The sequence below is a fragment of the Ips typographus genome, linkage group LG4, assembly GCF_016097725.1.
Source record: "Ips typographus isolate SLU linkage group LG4, UJ_Ityp_2.0, whole genome shotgun sequence".
Taxonomy (NCBI): domain Eukaryota; kingdom Metazoa; phylum Arthropoda; class Insecta; order Coleoptera; family Curculionidae; genus Ips; species Ips typographus.
The window spans coordinates 13,761,472-13,779,719 of NC_138425.1; the positions used below are offsets into that span (position 1 = coordinate 13,761,472).

The 18,248-nt window shown below is 33.6% G+C and overlaps 1 protein-coding gene and 1 long non-coding RNA gene across 4 annotated transcripts in view; one reads left to right on the forward strand and one right to left on the reverse strand.

Moving 5' to 3' along the window:
- The window catches only part of LOC145727705 (uncharacterized), a 35,543-nt gene that overhangs the window by 783 nt on the left and 16,512 nt on the right, over positions 1-18,248 (forward strand). Inside the window, exons 2-10 of one of the 3 annotated variants that reach the window (XM_081977521.1) lie at positions 2,223-2,341; positions 5,908-6,082; positions 6,152-6,286; positions 6,340-6,427; positions 6,478-6,820; positions 11,809-12,056; positions 12,109-12,225; positions 14,719-14,910; positions 14,963-15,132. In XM_081977521.1, the coding sequence (XP_081833647.1) occupies positions 6,170-6,286; positions 6,340-6,427; positions 6,478-6,820; positions 11,809-12,056; positions 12,109-12,225; positions 14,719-14,910; positions 14,963-15,132 (1,275 nt within the window). In that variant the 5' untranslated portion in view covers positions 2,223-2,341; positions 5,908-6,082; positions 6,152-6,169. Of the gene's footprint in view, positions 1-2,222; positions 2,342-5,907; positions 6,287-6,339; positions 6,428-6,477; positions 6,821-11,808; positions 12,057-12,108; positions 12,226-14,718; positions 14,911-14,962; positions 15,133-18,248 lie in introns of all 3 variants that reach the window. The other 2 variants (XM_081977518.1, XM_081977519.1) reach the window with 2 other exon arrangements.
- LOC145727712 (uncharacterized) lies at positions 517-3,200 on the reverse strand. Its single transcript, XR_014177914.1, has 3 exons — positions 2,865-3,200; positions 901-1,741; positions 517-802 (listed from the first exon to the last, which is right to left on the reverse strand). It is a non-coding gene; the product is annotated as an uncharacterized LOC145727712 (long non-coding RNA).

An 18,248-nucleotide genomic window follows, 5' to 3' on the forward strand; every position in this document is an offset into this window, starting at 1 on the left:
GTGTCTGAGAAACTATACAAAGCAGAAGTTTGTGATAAAAAATGTTATTACTAAAACAGCTAAGGGGTGTAATCTTGGGTGTAATGGTTTATGGTCTTGAATACATAAAGTGTTAGAATTTTGCTAGATTAGCCTAATAAAAAAAAATAGCTGATTTCTAAGGGGAAAGTTTTACTTCATTGGTTGCCATGTTAATTTTGCAAAGTGCAAACAATTAGTTTATAGGCAATTTGATAACCCACAAGTCTGCTTTGAATATTTGCACCCATTTTGAGAAAATGTAGAGCTAGGAAATGACTATCTCAGTTTTTTCCGAGGTTTTTTCTGTTTTTGGTCCTAATATTTAAAAAAAATATATATATTTCTTCGTTATGGAACCGAGTATGGAACTTTATAGAGAAATAACAGATGAAAATAAAAATCTAAGATAGTCATATCCTAGAATCAGTAGGTACCTACTTACTAAATGACAACTAAAAAACCATCTTTCAGATGCAATATTAACATCATGGTGTATTTTGAGGTAATCATTCCAGGGAATTTATTTGTTGCTTTATGGATAAGTCTATGTTCTTTAGAAGTCTTAGAACCAACCAAACCAATAATAAAAACATCTCAACTTTTTGTAAATCACAGCTCACAACCAAATCATAATTTATTTATCCTAAAACATAAAATAGGCACAAAACTAATATGTATAAACATTACTGAATGAGATTTGAGTGGTTTTACCTAGTTAATAACTTAAGACAGTGACTTTAATTGTCAAATGTTATTTGATCTAGTGTAAATAGGTATAATGCTGGTTTACCCAACTTCATAGTCATAGTCCTAACCATAAACTTAATTTTTGTTCATAACAACCCATAGTAAACAAGTAACCTGGCGTATTTTGTTTACTATGTGTTGTTATGGACAAAAATTAAGTTTATGATTATGAAATTGAGTAATCCCGGCCTAATTCAATATGCTGATGACTTTGTCATAATATATGCAAGTGGGCCTAACATGATCTGGAAAATTAGTATATCATGTATGAAGGAGTTTAATTTTCTTTTTCACCTTTCAACCTGCTTTTTCTCACAATAACTCTAAAGCAAATGCCAGAAAAGTCCTATATTTTTATATTATATATAATTTTTCGAATACATAACATAATTTATGATGATAAGAAAATTTCTTGGTGTAACTATCTAGGTATGGTATGGTATCTATACTTGAAAATCTCAGCTGGACAAAACAACTTGAACACATGAACTGATCCTGCTTATAAAAGACTGCTTTCATCTCATTTTGACTATGGTAATATTTTATTAAGTCTCATAACCAAAAATAACTACACACTACATAAAAATTAGATCCTGTTTGAGCTCACTGATAAAAAGTTTTGTCCCAGGGGGTCAATTTTTGACATCATACGTTAACGTATATAATTTAGAAAAACGCCATCTACCGCCGCAAACTGACAAGATTTTGAAATACGGTTTTTGCGATTAATTATTTTTCAAAAATTGAGCTCTAGACATGTATACTAGTTTGCTCCTATCTAGCCGGGAAATGGGGTTGTGGCTCCTGTCAAAACACTAAATCCGCACACCCTGTTCAGTCTTCAAATATCCCATAGGTATATCATATAATTTCAATCCAGTACATTTGATAGCTGAGATGATTTTACAACATTCTTTCTTATGTCGTTTCAAGGGCTTGGTTGATATGGTGGGATGTGTTGGATGGTGTATGTCTACAACAGAAATGCTTTTATTAATCAACAAGTGTCCCTAGTATCTTTTTTAATATAATTTTAAATATGAATCTTTTTATTAAAATTATTCTCAGTATTTCTGCAGTAAGGGGTAACATATAAGAACGTGCAGACTTTCGGTAATTATTATTGTCCTATAACACTATTCAATTGTTTCCTATTCTAGCACAACAAAAAAAGAATTGTATTAATCTCCATCCTGGGTTACTGATTTTTTAACCAGTAAACACATTAGTCATGGTATTCCTGAGATACAGAGTAATTTTGTCCTTGTAGTTCTTGTGTTAGATACTCCTTCTGTTTTGATTACCTTCTTCTTCTAAAAAAATACCATAATTCCTATGGTAGAGCAAAAATTTAAAAAAACCAAATACATCCCGAACTATCAACAAAACAGATATGACATGATATGAAATTAAAGAAATTTGCAGCACGCCAGCATGTTTTTCTTGTTTTCCAGTGTTTTCACTGTGTCAGTGCTGTGAGGACCTTCCTTGGCGTCGCAGCAAATCGCTTTCGTGCCTTATCGGGGCTCATTGTTGTACTAACCGGTTATTAGTGATTTTATCCCAGACTTGGGTAAGTTGAGGTTGAATTTTTTTTTCAAATCTGCTTGTTTTTCATTTTTCACATTAATTTTCATAGCTAATCTCATTGAATTGTGCTTTCGGTTTGGGGGCGACCCCCCCTCGCAAACTTTTAAAGATAAGGAGGCTCAATCAGAATCTCAACAGAAAGAACGTACTGTGATGCTATATGATAAAAAAGATATTGGTCCTTTTTTTGTGTATGTGGAATCCCAAACAAACACAAACATAGGCCGGTTCTCTCACCTTAAAATCGCTTGTGACATATTTAACTTGAAATTGAATGATGTTAAGAAAATTAGGAATAAAGGTCTAAATAGATTGTTTATAGAGTTCTACACATTTTCTTCTGCTAATGCTCTTTTGAAAAATACATTACTTATACAAAAAGGCTATAAGAAGTAGGAAATTTATCAAAAATGACAGTGTAGAGTATGTCCCTACGGGAACTTGTTTATTCACTTTTAAAGGAACTATAATGCCAAGGGAAATAGAATATTTTGGACTACCCTTACCTGTAGCAATCTACATCTGGCCAGTTACCCAATGTTACTCTTGCCTCTTATATGGACACACACGTAAAAACTGTAAAGGTCAAGAAAAATGTTTTAATTGTGGTGAAAAAAATTCAAAAGATCACGTGATTCTTATCGAGGGAGTAGACAATAATTCCACTTCATATTCTTGCTCAATTAAATGTCACTTTTGTCAGGAGAATCACAGAAGTACTAACAAGAAATGCCCAGAATATACTAGACAACAGAATATCAAGAAATTAATGGCCTATGAAAATTTAACCTATCATGACGCCTCAAATGCTTGCAAAAAGACTTACCGCACACCAAACGACTTCTTTTACAACCCCTCTGAATTTCCTCAAACAATTACACAGACCCCTACTAATAAAGATGATTACATTATCCCAGTCAAAGACGACAAGCTCATTTTTCTAGTAGTCCTAAGAAACGTTCATATTCTCAAACAGTTATAAATGAACCCTTGAAGAAAAGAGTGATTCAACAATCAGGTGGTTATGACCGACAGGCCCACAAAGAGGCTTTGTTTTTCCCCAACTCTCGACCCGAAAAAAACATTTCATATCAAGTTTCTGATATTAATTCCCTCCCCTCTACTTCTACAGGGAGAACACCAACTTATGATAATTATAATTCCCAACAAAATCAATACAATAGGCAGATGCCTCATAGTGCCCTTAATAATTATGAACAGAACGACCAGAGGTCAGGTTACTCGAATGCACAGGAAGATATTAATATTTTATTGGACAAATTTTTAGAAACCCCGAGAGGTAAAACTGTACTATATCAATTCATTTTAAGTGAACTTAATAAGGAGACATACAGGGATTATGATGTTATCGTTCCGTGAGCAGTAATATTTAACACAAAAATGGCTCATAACAATAATTTATCCATTATGCAGTGGAATATTAGAAGTATACAGAAAAATAGAATTGATCTTATTAATCTGATTCATAAGCACAGACCTGATTTAATTTTTATCAATGAGACTTGGTTGAAGTAGGAACGGGATTTCTTTCTTAATACTTTTCACATTATACGACAGGATAGGGAGGATGGATATGGAGGTGTGGCAACTCTTATCAAGGATTATGTACTCTTTGATTTCATTAAAAAATACAATAATGGACAGGTTCAATACATTACAATCAAAATTAAAAATGTCTATCTAACTAATATCTACAGCAGCAATAATAACGCTATCACTAACGAATTGTTGGAGGAAATTTTAAACTTGGGAACGCCCATGATCCTTGTCGGTGATCTTAATTGTCATGAGCCAATGTGGGATGAAGTAACACCAAATAAGGGTGGTAAAACTTTGCATGATTTTGTCTTTAAAAATGAATTAATTATTCTGAATGATGGCGCGCCCACTCTGTTTCAGAATCCTCATCATGTCAAAAGTGCAGTTGATCTTTCGATAGTTAGTAGTGAATTGGTAATACAAGCTGATTGGTCCACTCTATCAGAGTGCGGCACAAGTGATCATTTTCCGACCTCTTTAAAAATGGGAAATGATGCAAACAGCATCTTTTTTGAGGGATGTAAGTTGACTCCTTATAAATCTAGGAATTTTCTTGGATTGGAAAAAATACTATGAAATTTTAATGTTAGAAAATTTATCTGGAAATGTGACAGATTTTAGTGAGTTTGAAAATAAAATTAATCAAGTTGCATCTCAGTGTATTCCAGTCAAAACGGTCAATGAAAGATCCAATGTGCACAAAGCAAGAAATGAATGTATGAAAAATTTTAGTCTCAATCCTAACTTAGATAACTACATAGAAACTAAAAGAATAATAGCTTTGGTCAGGAGAAAACTACAAGCAAAAAAGAGGGAGAAATTCAGTCTGTTTTGTGAATCTTTAAATAGGGATTCGAGTATAACTTATGTATGGAATAAAATCAAAAAATTCTCTAGTAAAAATGTCAACACTCAATGGAAATCGAATATTTCAGATGATATAAAACTTACAATACTGGAAAACATGGGCATATGTGATGTCAGACCTGAATTCAGGTTTGTTAATTATAATAGAAGTGATGTTGATGATTTCTCCATTCAGGAACTTGATAATAGTTTACAGAATAAAAAAATGATGGCCCCAGGAATGGATGATATATCATATCTAATGATTAGGAGTATGCCACTTAATTTTAAATCCAGATTGTTAGATATTTATAATAAAATATTGAATGATGAACTTGAAATACTGTCTTCATGGAAACAGTACAATATAATAAGCATTTTAAAACCCAATAAAAATAGAGAATTACTAGAATCTTATAGGCCGATTGTACTGTTTCCTGTATGTGGATATATGTCTCCATATGTGTGTAGTGTAGCGTAGTTCAATGGTGTTCCTTTGTTGTGAGAGTCATTAGTGCCCTTATTGAGAGGCAAGGCTAAGATTTTGGTCAATAAACATCACACTACTGGGGGTTGGGGAGTGCAAACTCGACTATCTCAGCCCCCTCACAAATCGTGCTGGCAAATTACCCTGTAGCAGCGCCAAAAACAAGACAAGAGTTTTCACTGTGTCAAAATGAATCCCTGGTTCTAGTTCTACAAAAAAACGATCTTTTTAAACCTTTTTTTATTCCTTAAATTCGGCAGAGGCATTTCGGAGATATAGTCTGTTAAAAATTACCAAAAATTAGTTGGAGGCAAATGTTAAAAAGTCGGAAATATCGTGACTCTAATGTTTCCGTCTTAACCATCATTCATTAAAATGTTTTATAAAGATAGGAGGTACGTCACTATACTATCATTTGTATAGGTAGGGCATTGTTTGGTGTCCCAGAACTTGTTTAAATTGGAATGAGTTAGGTTCTTACCTAGAGCTTTAGTTTCAGTGAAATAATAGACAACTTGTATGATGGTTTAATAATAAGTGGAATCTAGGCGCCTTATTGCTTGCAAAACGTAAGCTCGCAGTCATTAACGTTACTGTCATTATCTAAAAGAAAATTACATAGATTTGTAAATTTAACCGTTTTGGGTCATTTCCAGATCTCCATCACTATTTTTCCTTCCGAGGCTAAAACGACAGCCTGGGAGCGTGAAGTGTTTTATTATTTGGTGGGGATGTCTTACTAACTCCATTAATGTACTAAGGAGAAGAAGTCAAAGCTCCGGCACCGCCCTCGACCTTAATTTCAAATTGACCTGGCTATTTACCCAGGACGTAAAAGCCATTAAAAAACCTGCCATTTTCGTTTGGTTTTAGTCGAGGTTTTAGTAGCTGATTTTCCAGTTTGTGTCTGCCCTGAAAATGGCTAAGTCAAATTGGGCCTATGATCTGCTGCTCGATACTTTTAAACAATATTACGAGAAGAATCCAGTCAGTATCTTAACTAAGGCTGAAGAGGCCATCAAAGAGTTACAGGAGGTTTGAAGGTTTTACTCACTTGTTTTTTCCTTTATTTAATGGTTGAATCACAGGTTCAACAAAAAGAATTGAAGGAGTTGAGAAAGTGCATTAAATCAGGACAGCTTGACTCCACACGTTTTAAATCAGAGGCAAACCAAGGTAAGACTTATTTGATCACCCGTAACACCCTCTACTTCACATTGAACCAGGTCTGGAAGAAAGCAAAGCAAATCAAACCACTACTGCCTCGACTATAAGTACTAATATCTCCGTAAAGTTAGAGAAACTTTCTTTAACTCCTCTACAAGAAGACAGCGAAAAGGAGAATAAAAATGTGTTAAATGAAGACATGCCAGCACCTACGTGGGTGCCACCAGTGAAGAAGAAGGCGATCAAAACTGAACGAGTGTCTACTACTAGAACTACAAGGACAAAGAGCAAAAAACAGTCAACTGTGAGAGACAGTGATGTAATATTCCAAAGTGTGCCTGTTCCTGTTGTCAACTTGACTGAGGAGAATGGAGATGAGTCTATGGCTAGAACTACAAGAAGGTAAGTGTTGTTTTAGTTGTCTAAATTTTAAAATTTACATACAACTAACTTGTTGATGACTATTTAACTAAGTAATTATATAATATAGGATGCTTGATCTATTAGTAAAAATTATAAGTTTGCTGTTGTTGTTTAAGTGCTATTCATGATCAGTTTTATTTTTATTCTAAGTGTTAACAATTAAAATTGGACTTTGCAGAGCAATACAGCAAAATAATTTTTCTTTGCTGAAATTCGCTGCTTAGTTAATGGAAAACACTGTTCAAATGCTCTTGAGAGGATTGATAGAAAAACATCACACGCCACATTAGGACAGCTGTGGGCAGAAACCTCAGCCCAATTTTTCAAATACCATCCACAAACTTATCTATATTAACTTTACAAACATTTCTCCGAACAACAACACTACTCTCGATCTCAGTTTGCTTACGAACGATATCGATCGCCATAAACTGAGCATAATGATCACTAAGTGACAGATTGAAGCTTGGTACTTGGCAAAATTCAAAGTCGCCAGCAACAATTAGCAAACCAGAAGGTTCAAAAAAGCTATTGAGACCACTGTTAAAATATTGTTGTAAAACCACAACAAGGTAGATATACGCAACACTCTCTTTAACAAAAGAAATGCGCGGACTGTCTGGAGTTACTTTAAAAATAGACAAAAAACGTCAAGTCTCTCCGCTTTCTCGTCCGATCTCTCTCAAAATTGACTAAAACTCAAATGTTCTCTGACTCAACGTTCTTACTCCATACAAGTGTTTGAGTAGTAAGTTTATTAACCCTACAAGAATTCAAAATATACAGTCCACACCAAACAGACACAAGATGTCTGCCCTGAAGTTATAAGTCGAGATTGGAACCCTCGCCAAATATTAAAAAAAAAAAAAACAGGAAATAATACATTAGGAACCCTATAAACTACTATCAGAATCATGCTTACGCCATCAACAGCTACACCAGCACATTCAAAAGTCCTCTCCACACAGAAGTCACGCATATCCAACGTTCTGAATGGAAACCGACAAGTATCTCTCTTGTATGTGGCTACTCCACCATGCTTTGAAGACGTTCTCCAAAAACGGGTACATAAAGTAAAATCGGAAAGTTTTATCTCATTTATACAGGGTGGTCCAGTTTTAAATGTCAATAATTCACCAATCCATAGCCAATTAAAAAAGAAGTTGACCTTCATTATGTCATTTTCCTGAAAAGTGCTTCCTAACGAAAATACAGTCCTTTAAATTTCTGTTTAAAAAATCGGTTTTTTGTCATAACTCTCAGACCGTTGGAGCAATATTGATCAAATTTGGAACAAGCACTTTATTACACGATATTACGGTCAAAGACCCAAAACTAACCCAACTTAAAAATTGTCTTGGAAACGGAAAATTCGCTTAAGAAGGTTAAAAAATATTATTGTAGCCAGTTTTCATAGTTTCCAGACAAACTAAAAGAATTTAGTTTTGAAAATTGAATTAGAAAAGATAAAAATTTCAGAAGCTTAAAAATTGTTTTTGTAACCAGTTTTCATGCAAATCGAGAGACTTTAATACTAAAAATTGACTTGTAGACATAAAAACTACTTTTTCAAGAACTTGTTACTACAAATTCATACATTTAAACCTTAAAAATTGACTTGAACCCCAAAATGTGACTGAACTAATGAAAAGTGACATCAGAAGCTTAAAATTTGCATTTGAAGTAAGTTTTCATAATTTGAAGACAAATTTAAATATTTTAGTCTTGAAAATAGTCTTAGATGCAGGACATTAACATTAGATTCATGAAAATTGTCTTGAAAACTAACTTTTCGTGCTTTTTACTTTGTTTTTCATTTTCTTCGAATTCTGGACTAATTTTAGTGCTTTAAAACTGCTTTCAGCTTAAAAAATCGAGTTTCAAGACTATCTTCACTAAGTTATTGACATAGCAAACTTAAAAAACAATTTTTACATTCTTCATAGACTTAAAATGGCATTCCAAGCTTTGTCACTATTAAATCAACTTCTAGACACCTCAGTGCTAAAAATTCGGGTATTTCTTAATAAACTAGACGGTTTTTAGTGTTTTAAGGCTGTTTTCAGTGCCTCAAATCGAGTTTCAAGACTATCTTTACAAAGTTTTTGACTTATCAGGCCTAAAAGCCAGTTTGTCCACTGCCCATAATCTTGAAAATGTTATTTCAAGCTTCTTCACTATTAAATTGACTTCTACACTCATAGGTGCAATAAATTGTAGCATCTCTAAGAAATTCAGACTGTTTTTAGTGCTTTTTAAGACTGAAAAATCGAGTTTAAGACTATTTCCAAAAGTCAAGTTTCTTCAGTAATAAAAGTAAAAAATTTTGGTACCAAATGCTACAATAATAGTCTTGAGAACTAGTAAAGTCAGTTCTAGCATTAAAAGTCAACTTTTATATTATTTTTAGTAGTAAAAAATGAGTTTCATGCACAATACAATCTTTGGATTTCCGGACTTTTTTTAGTTCTTGAATGCCAGTTTCAGACACTCAACCAGGATGGCAGTCTGAGAAAGCGAATCATAAGACCATTCCTAGTAGTAAAAAGCAAGTTTTTAGACTATTGAGTACAAATTTGGACTTTCACAAGTCTTGAATGTTTAGTTTTAAACTATAAAACGATTTTTTAAATTGAAATTTGGAGGATCTTCCTCTTTCTGTATCTTCCTTAGGAAACGTTTTTCAGAAAAATGACACAATGCAAGTCAACTTATTTTTTGATTGGCTATCAAATGGTGAATTATTGACACTTAAAACTGGACCACCCTGTACACTCCGCATTTAGCCAGTGTTCCGACAACAATAAAAATCGCAACCGCGATTTTGGATTACAACATTTAAATCTAAAACCTTATTACTGAGGCACTGAACATTCTGATGAATAATTTTAAGCTGATTCTTAATATCAACTCCAGTCGTCGTAGTTAAATCAGAACATTTTCCGCAGAAGCTTGCAAATTAGAAAGCAGAAGATTGCAAATTACAGTGGGTTGTAATAATATTAAAAATATGCAATAATCTTACTAATCTTGATAATCCACATAATCCTATAATATAGTGCATAATATGCAATAATACTAAAAATAATATAGTAGTCTGAAGTGCCTTAATAAGTAAAAGCTGTTTTTACCAAACTCTCATAATAACGAAATAGGGCTAAAATGTCAAAATTTGACAATTACAAAAGACGATAGCGTAATTCTGTTGCATCAAACTCACTTTGAAAAAATACTTTGGCAACCCCTTTTTGGTTTTTAAATTTCCTAATGCTTCTGACAGTTTCCATATAAAAACAAGCAAATTAGGCCACCCTGCACTGTTCCTATTCTCACCGATGCAATTGGATTTTAAATCCAACATCTTTAGATTTTCTGCGCCATCGCCAATCTCTTACAAAACCAATCTTTTTATACAGGATGTCCCCAAAATGTGTAAAAAATGCTACGTTAGTTAAGATGTCAAAAAGACAAGGTGTCAAAAGTGCAATTGGTCTAGGGGGCGTTTTGGAGAGTAAATAAGTAAAATCTGACTTAATCGGTATTATACAGTTTAAAGGGCGACACCTGCAATATCTTACACTATAACACATATCTACAACTTACTTTTGGACAGCCTGTATTCAACTGAACTGAAGTAATAGCTCATTTGAAAGCTATTTTTAGGGGCAAAAAATAATGAATAATATACAGGGTGATTCCAAAGTTGGTGCTTTCCTTTCACCTGCGAATAGGGCTTCAAAAAATAAGGTTTTTTTTCCTTTGACGCTTTTTCGAAATATGAACCATAACGAAGATACAGATACAGTGTCAAAGTTTTACTGACAAAATAAAAATTTAATGATTTTGGCCAAACTACTTGAAGTAATTAGACAAAATTTTTTTTTTTAAAACATTTTCGAAAAAAAATGTTACCCTACTGGTTTTTTTTTCAGCACAAAATTTATTATTGAATTCCTTGTTCAATTCTAAAAATAAAACCCCTTTTATTAATTTTTGCTACAACGCACCGCTTTCGAGTAAAAAAAATAAAAACCGTCTTAATGCCTAAATTTAAATGCTGTTTTAATTTAAAATGTCAAATTATTAAAACTTAGTTCAAAGGCGGCTGAAATCTTTTGTTTTTGTTTATGTCTGTTGATAAGGAATAACTTGTAGTTAGTTAAAATAAAATTTAAGTTATTTTTTATTTTGTTTTTTTTTTCAGTAAAACTTTGACACCCTGTATCTTGGTTATTGTTCATATTTCGAAAAAACGTCAAAGAAAAAAAAACCTTATTTTTTGAAGCCCTATTCGCAGGTGAAAGGAAAGCACCAACTTTGGAATCACCCTGTATAATCATTATAATTATTAAATCGATTATTTCCTTCCTATCAATTTTGACCAGTCGCTATCAAGAATTAGTATAACAAATGTAAATTTTAAGTGGAAAAATCACTTGTCAACAACTGTCAACTTAGCTGTCAGCAGTTTTTCTGGAAAAAAAATCGAAAAAATTGCACACTCCTCACAACAACATAAAGAATAGTGTTACCCTTTCTAGCTTGAAAGTTATTGTTCTTATTGTTTTAATTAAAATAAAATGTTTATTTAACTCAGGAAATAATCTTATCAAATATCCCTCGTGCATCTAATTTTTCCTGTGGAAAAATTGGAATACTTGTTTCTAAGTAATTTGTTTTAACAAATAGCATGAGCGAGTGGTTTTAAAAATCATCCGAGTCGAAGACATGCTATTTGTTAAAACAAATTACTTAGAAACTCGTTTTTTCCGAATTTTTCCGGAAAAATTAAATGCACTAGGGATATTACCCCCGAAAATAAGGCAGTGGGGACAACCAAACTTTCGATCTAATTTTTCTATTCCATTTTTTCTGAACCTTTAAAAGATTAAATCGTGTGTTTTTTTTATTAAACTTTTCAGTTGTTTTGCTTAGCAAATTAGTTTAAAAATATATTTTTTTGCCAGTACAAGAACAAAAGCAAAGAAAGAAGCGGAGGCGGCCAAAGACGTAGAGGTAGACGCCTCAAAAAAAACGCGAACCAAAACCCGAGCAGCCACAAGAAACGGCATTGAAGAGTCTGAAGAGAGCATGGCTGAAGTAGCTGAGACGCGTAGCACACGAACTAAAACAATCAGAAAAGGCAAGCCAGTTGAGGAAGTGCCTGAACCTGAGGCTGAAGTACGCACCACAAGAACAAAAACTATAAGAAAAGGTTGTCCGTTTTACACGTTAAGTTGTATGTTGTGAAATTTGAGTATTTTCAGCCAAGAATACGGAAGATGTGGATGGCGGTAGCAAAAGTGAAGCGGCAAACGTTGAAGAAGCTGTTCGAAGTACTCGCTCAAAGGCCGTAAAGAAAATAAAAGATCAGAACATGACAGGTAAGAAAATCAGTATTCATTTATTTATTTATTTATTTGATTACAAACCCCACAGAAATACATCCAATTATAGGGTAGGTTGGTTAAAGACAATTATTAAGGTACATAGCAAATATACAAAGTAACAAGCAATAAGTTTACAGCATTTCTTGAATCATCTTTCTAAATCGGTTCAAATCTACACTAAAAATATCACATTGGTCCCTAACTTGATTATATAATTTACACATACTTATAATTTATTTATTTATTTAGGTACACTTTACAAACACCCTAGGGGGTACTTACAAGTAAAGGAACAGTTGAGCTAAAACAGTAGCTCATAAGGTAACAAAATAGCTTTCAAATCGCTTAAGGTAACAAACAGAATATCTGGTATCACATTAGTAGAGATCAGCTCATTGCACTGTAAAGTCATATCGCTGAGGGGTGAAGCCACAGACCTATTATCAACATAGAAAAGGCTGGGGGATAAAATTCTTAAATTAACTTTAGGAACTTTGAAGTTTATATAATTAATCAGATCACAGCCAGAATATTTAGTGTTATTTACAATGTGGTAGATGAAGAGAACAGCCTGAGTTTTCCTCCTAGCACCAAGAGCAGTCAAGTCAAAAGTGACAAGCATGCTACTGTACGACACTTTAAAAGGATACACATTGTTTTGTTTTACATATAAATAGCGCAAGAACCTTTTTTGAACCTTCTCAATTTCATTGCTATTAGAAAAATCAGCTGGTGACCAAACATTAGAGGCATATTCAATATGTGGCCTGACCAGTGCAGTATAGAGCTTGATGATTGTATCGATGTTGAAATCTTTGGTATTACGTATGACAAAACCCAGTATTTTAAACGCCTTGTTTATTATATAGTCATAATGGTTATTGAAAGCAAAATTACTTTGAAATTTAACTCCCAAATCCTTGACCTCATTGCATCTTTCCAATTTAGAACCTGCTATATAGTAATCTCCAGTTACCAACGTACGCCTCCTGCTGTATGTGACAATGAAACATTTTTTAATATTCAGTGTCATATTATTGTTATAAAACCATGCAGCGACCTCATCCAAGTCACCCTGGAGAATGCTACAATCAGCATCGTTGCCTATCTGTCTAAAAATCTTAAAGTCGTCAGCAAATAACAAGCCGGTAGAGCCTTGCAGGCAAGTCGGTAAGTCATTAATAAAAATCAGAAAAAGTAAAGGCCCCAGGATACTCCCCTGTGGCACCCCTGTGGTATAATGGGAGAATTAAAATAAAAATTAGTTCGTGCATTATCAACATACATGCTTGTTGGATTCCTGGTTCGATAATTTGGCACATGAAAACTTATTAAAGCTAACAAATTAGGGTCTTCAATATTATTATTAATCAGTTTGTGTGATCTTCGACTTTCTAAGGTGTGCAAATTATATCTCTTCAGGATGTCTACTTTAGGTATATGAAGTTGATATATACCGGTTTCCTTGTATTTTATATATCTTAGCATTTTATTTTGGACTTTCTCTAAGCTATACTTATGGATATATTATAATGAGGACTCCAAATAACCGAGCAATATTCTAGGATTGATCTTATATATGACACATATAGTGTCCTTATGCATGTCATATTATTAAAGTCCTTGCAGTTTCGAACTATAAATCCATACATATTATAGGCTTTATTAACAATATTACCTATATGTGTCTTAAAATTAAGTTGAGAGTTAAAAGTAACTCCTAGATCTACCATTTCAGTAACACGAGGCAACACTGCTCCATTAATTGTATAGCTAAAATAGGATAGACTTTTTTTTCGTGTATAGCTAAGGACATAACATTTATTGACATTAAGTTCCAAACCATTTTCAACCAACCAACTGTGAACTTTGTTCATATCCTCTTGAAGTGATTGACAGTGTTCCATGTTTTTTATTCTAAGGTACAATTTTAAGTCATCAGCAAATAGTAACGTTTTGGACTTATTAACGGTATCAATTAAATTGTTTATAAATAAAAGGAACAGTAGTGGTCCGAGATTAGATCCCTGTGGGACACCTGAAGTTGGTATAAAATAATTAGAGCTAAACCCCCTGAGTAAGACTTTCTGCTGCCTATAACTAAGGTAAGATTGAAAAAAATTAACCAGGCCGTCGTCAACTTAGTATTGTAGTCGTTTTGATCACTTGCAGGGTGAAAAAAAGGTAAATATTTTGTAAACTATCGCAAATATTATATAAATGTCCAATTCTTTTCAAATATATCTAGAGTCCGGATTAAAAAGCACTAAAGTCGTGAAAAAAAGCATAAAAATCTGTAAAAAAGCTCAAAAATCTTTGAAGAAATGAAGGCAAAGTTGCGGAATTTGGTAATAATAAGTAATCGGATTTTTTTAAATATGAAACGGTATAGGAGTGGGCAACTCTGTATCTCTTACCGTTTTCGATCTCCCCATACTTAGACAGGAATTTGTGGCACCTTGTTTATCAGTAATATCAAATTTTCAGTAACAGTTGTTCCACAAGATGAAGAAAAACTAAAAAACAAAGTCGTGGAAAGTAAATCAAAAAGAAACCGATCAACTAGCGATGACGATGCGGAAGAAGACAAAAAGGCAAAGAAGAGCAAGTCTAGTTCTCCACAGGCCGTAGCCAATTCCACCACGCAGACCGTCTACGAAGACGCGCGCTCCTCAATGGGTTTGTGTTGATTTTTGTTAGCTGCCCATTATTTTAACAAAAATGTGGTTAGATGGCGTCCCAGTCGTTTGTCAGCAAGAAACGGTACCGGCAAACTCTACATTTGTCTTAGTGAAAAATAGTAAGCCGGAAACGGAAAACAACGTAGAAGAAGAGCAACGGCATCCGTTGGACAATGACGTCCAATGCGATTTGTTCACCGATGATGACTCTACCGACGAGGTGAGTATTTTTAGCTTTTTTGCGATGTTGTCTTGATTTATCTAAACTTTTGACCGGATGTGTAGAGGGCGCCACTTGCGGTACTTTACACATATTTTTAAATCAAAATAACTAATTTTTGAGGTACTCTGTGTTGATCTTTAAATTTGAATTTCATATTCTGCAGCGCTGTTTCCTTAAAAATGTATACGTGGTATAAGTTAATTTGAAAAGCAGGCGTTTTTGGGTTATTTTTGACTTTATGTAAGTACTGTCAGGTCTACGGTAAGTTTAGGTAAAAAATTAACTTGAGGATTTCAATTAATATAACTGCCATCGAACTGAACAATGAAATCGACAGTTTTGATTGTGACAAATAAAGAAATAAACGTGACGTTCAGAGCATTTGCCTGTTTTTAGTGCACTGCTGTCTCATCCTATTTTTGTTTGATTTGGGCTTAATTTTACTCTCTACGGTAAAGTACATTTTTTAACAAAGCTTGAATTTGATAAAAAATATAGGCATTTAACAAATGTTCAAAAAGGCCCATTTCTGTATGCACAAAAATTTATAGATCTAATTACTTATGGGTACTTATAAAGTAATTGAATATTGTTTTGTTATGGCGGCATTTACATGTGCAAATGCCTATTTGCACAGTTCCTCCTCGAGGCTGCCTCGGCCCTGAAGTTACCGTTAACATATCGAATTCGTTTCATAGACGTTCTTCAGCTCTTAAGGGTTTTGAGGGAGGGTGGAAAGTACCTTGAAGCGACCTTATCATTCAATTATAGATTATGCTGCATCGTATTGCTTATTGTGTATTTTTAATTTGTTTGGATATAACAAACATATGTTTTTAGATAGATTCCTTAATTTTGTGAACGGAGTAGTAAAAACAACCGAATTTTTGTCTACGCTTGGTGATTCACGGTGATGGTATATTAGAAGTATCTAGAGAACAACTCAATATTTTTCACTGCAATTTGGAGTGTAGACTAGGTTGGGTCCAAACTATCTTTCTAAAGCATTTTGGACTTAACGGTGTTGCCTGATCAGTCGGAAAAAACACCAACATTTGATTTTCAAAGGGAACACCCTGTTTTTAATCTCATTTTTGATTCTTATCAGCATTTCTTATATACCAGGTGTCCAAGAGCACCCTGGACATAGGAGATTAACATGGGAAAATGGTTTTGATTTTTTTGCGCCTGTACAGTTCATTTAATGGAAAAACGCTTTAGATAAAAGTTGTAGAGCACATTTTCGGCTATCAACTTGTAATTTTTTCAATACCGTAGATTTGACCATTAAGACGAAAAACGGATCTAAAATTCGGAAATTTTAAATCTCCCGCCAAGCGGTCGTTAAGGAAAGTTTATATCCGGTCGTGCTACCAACCTTTCAAAATCATAACAAATCGTTGTCAGTCATTCTGTAATCAAAACATTCAAAACAAGTTTATTTAGTAATAATTTTAAGTTACTACCCACATACTGCGAAGAAAATACAAATAAATCATGATAAAAAGACTTTATCAGGAGCCACAGTCCCAAAATCTGGTAAGTTGCGTTCATAACCTCATTCAATGTCTCTACTAAACTTATTTACTTTGTAGCAAAATTCTTTAAGAAAACACTGGTTTTGCTTGCAAATATTTAATGAGAATGATCGAATCACCTATCTCAAGCTTCTTCATAACACTACCAAACGATTTAAAGTGATAAAAACAATGGACTAGGAAGGCCTGCAGATGTTTGAAGATAAGTTGCTTTACTATACAGGGACCACAAAAGAGGGTAAATACTTCCCTCAAAAGTGGTGCAATTTAGTGACCTATGTGACTGATAGTTTTATTGTATCCTTCTGTTTTGTAGTGTTATCAACACACCACAGTGTTTAAGTGGTTTTACATTGTATGATGTTAATAAAAAGGCTTATTTTATAACTGATTGACAATGTTTTTTCCCATCTCTACAGGGTAAGGTAAGTACTGATATTTAATTAGCTCCATTAGTTAACTTGAACATCATTCACCTACAAGGATACTTGTAAAATGTCTACTAACCAAAAATAGTTTATTTGCAAGTAATGTGTAACTCGAGTTCACATTTGATTAGTAAAGGTATGTCCTGTGAAATGGTGTATTGAATTAGAAGCAAATTGTTTCTCTTTAGAGACTTTCAATTACTACATTTCACCTACCTTTGCTAATTTGGAACTCCACTATTAGGTTAGTAAGACAAAGTTGTTTTTAGCATAGCTTGTATGGTGACAGGTTCACCCACTCACACTCAATCTGTGGAACAATCACTGTTTATGTGGTAAGACCAGTTTTCTTTGCCACCTATTGTACCTAAGCTTTTCACTTGAAGAAAATGTATACTGTACCTTGAACTGTGAATAAATAAATAATTAATACAAACGTTCAGTGTACAAAGTTTTATTTGGAACAATTGAGTGTGTGGAAAAAAGAACACAATTATAATGTTAATACCTAAACCTAGAATAGAACAGCTCATGTAGATAGCTCAATTGAAAAGTTGGTTTTTCGACAATACCGACCCATATACAAAAAGTTTTGTCACCTGACTGATAATTTGACTGTGTAAGTCCATATTCTCTTCTTAGAAGGGGTTTCTCAGAGGTTTCATAGCCAGTTTCAGATTATTCACATTTCACAGTCCCATCAAATTTTGAGATTTAAGTCAGATATCAACACTGAATCATTTTAAGTTTTAGTTGCAACACTGGTGAAGACCCTCACTGATGATAGTCCATGAAGTTAAGCACATTGAAACTAAATCACATCACTTTTGAAGGAAGTATTTGGCCCCTTTGTTGTTGTCCCTGTACAGTAGGAAACTTATCTTCAAAGATCTTCATTGTCCACTGTTTTCATCACTTTAAATCGTTTGGTAGTGTTATGAACAGGCTTGAGATAGGTGATTCGGTCATCCTCATTAAATATTTGCAAGCAAAACCAGTGTTTTCTTTAAGAATTTTGCTACAAAGTAAATAAGTTTAGTAGAGACATTGAATGAGGTTATGAATGCAACTTACCAGATTTTTGGGCTGTGGCTACTGATAAAGTGTTTTTATCACGATTTGATTGTATTTTCTTCGCATTATGTGG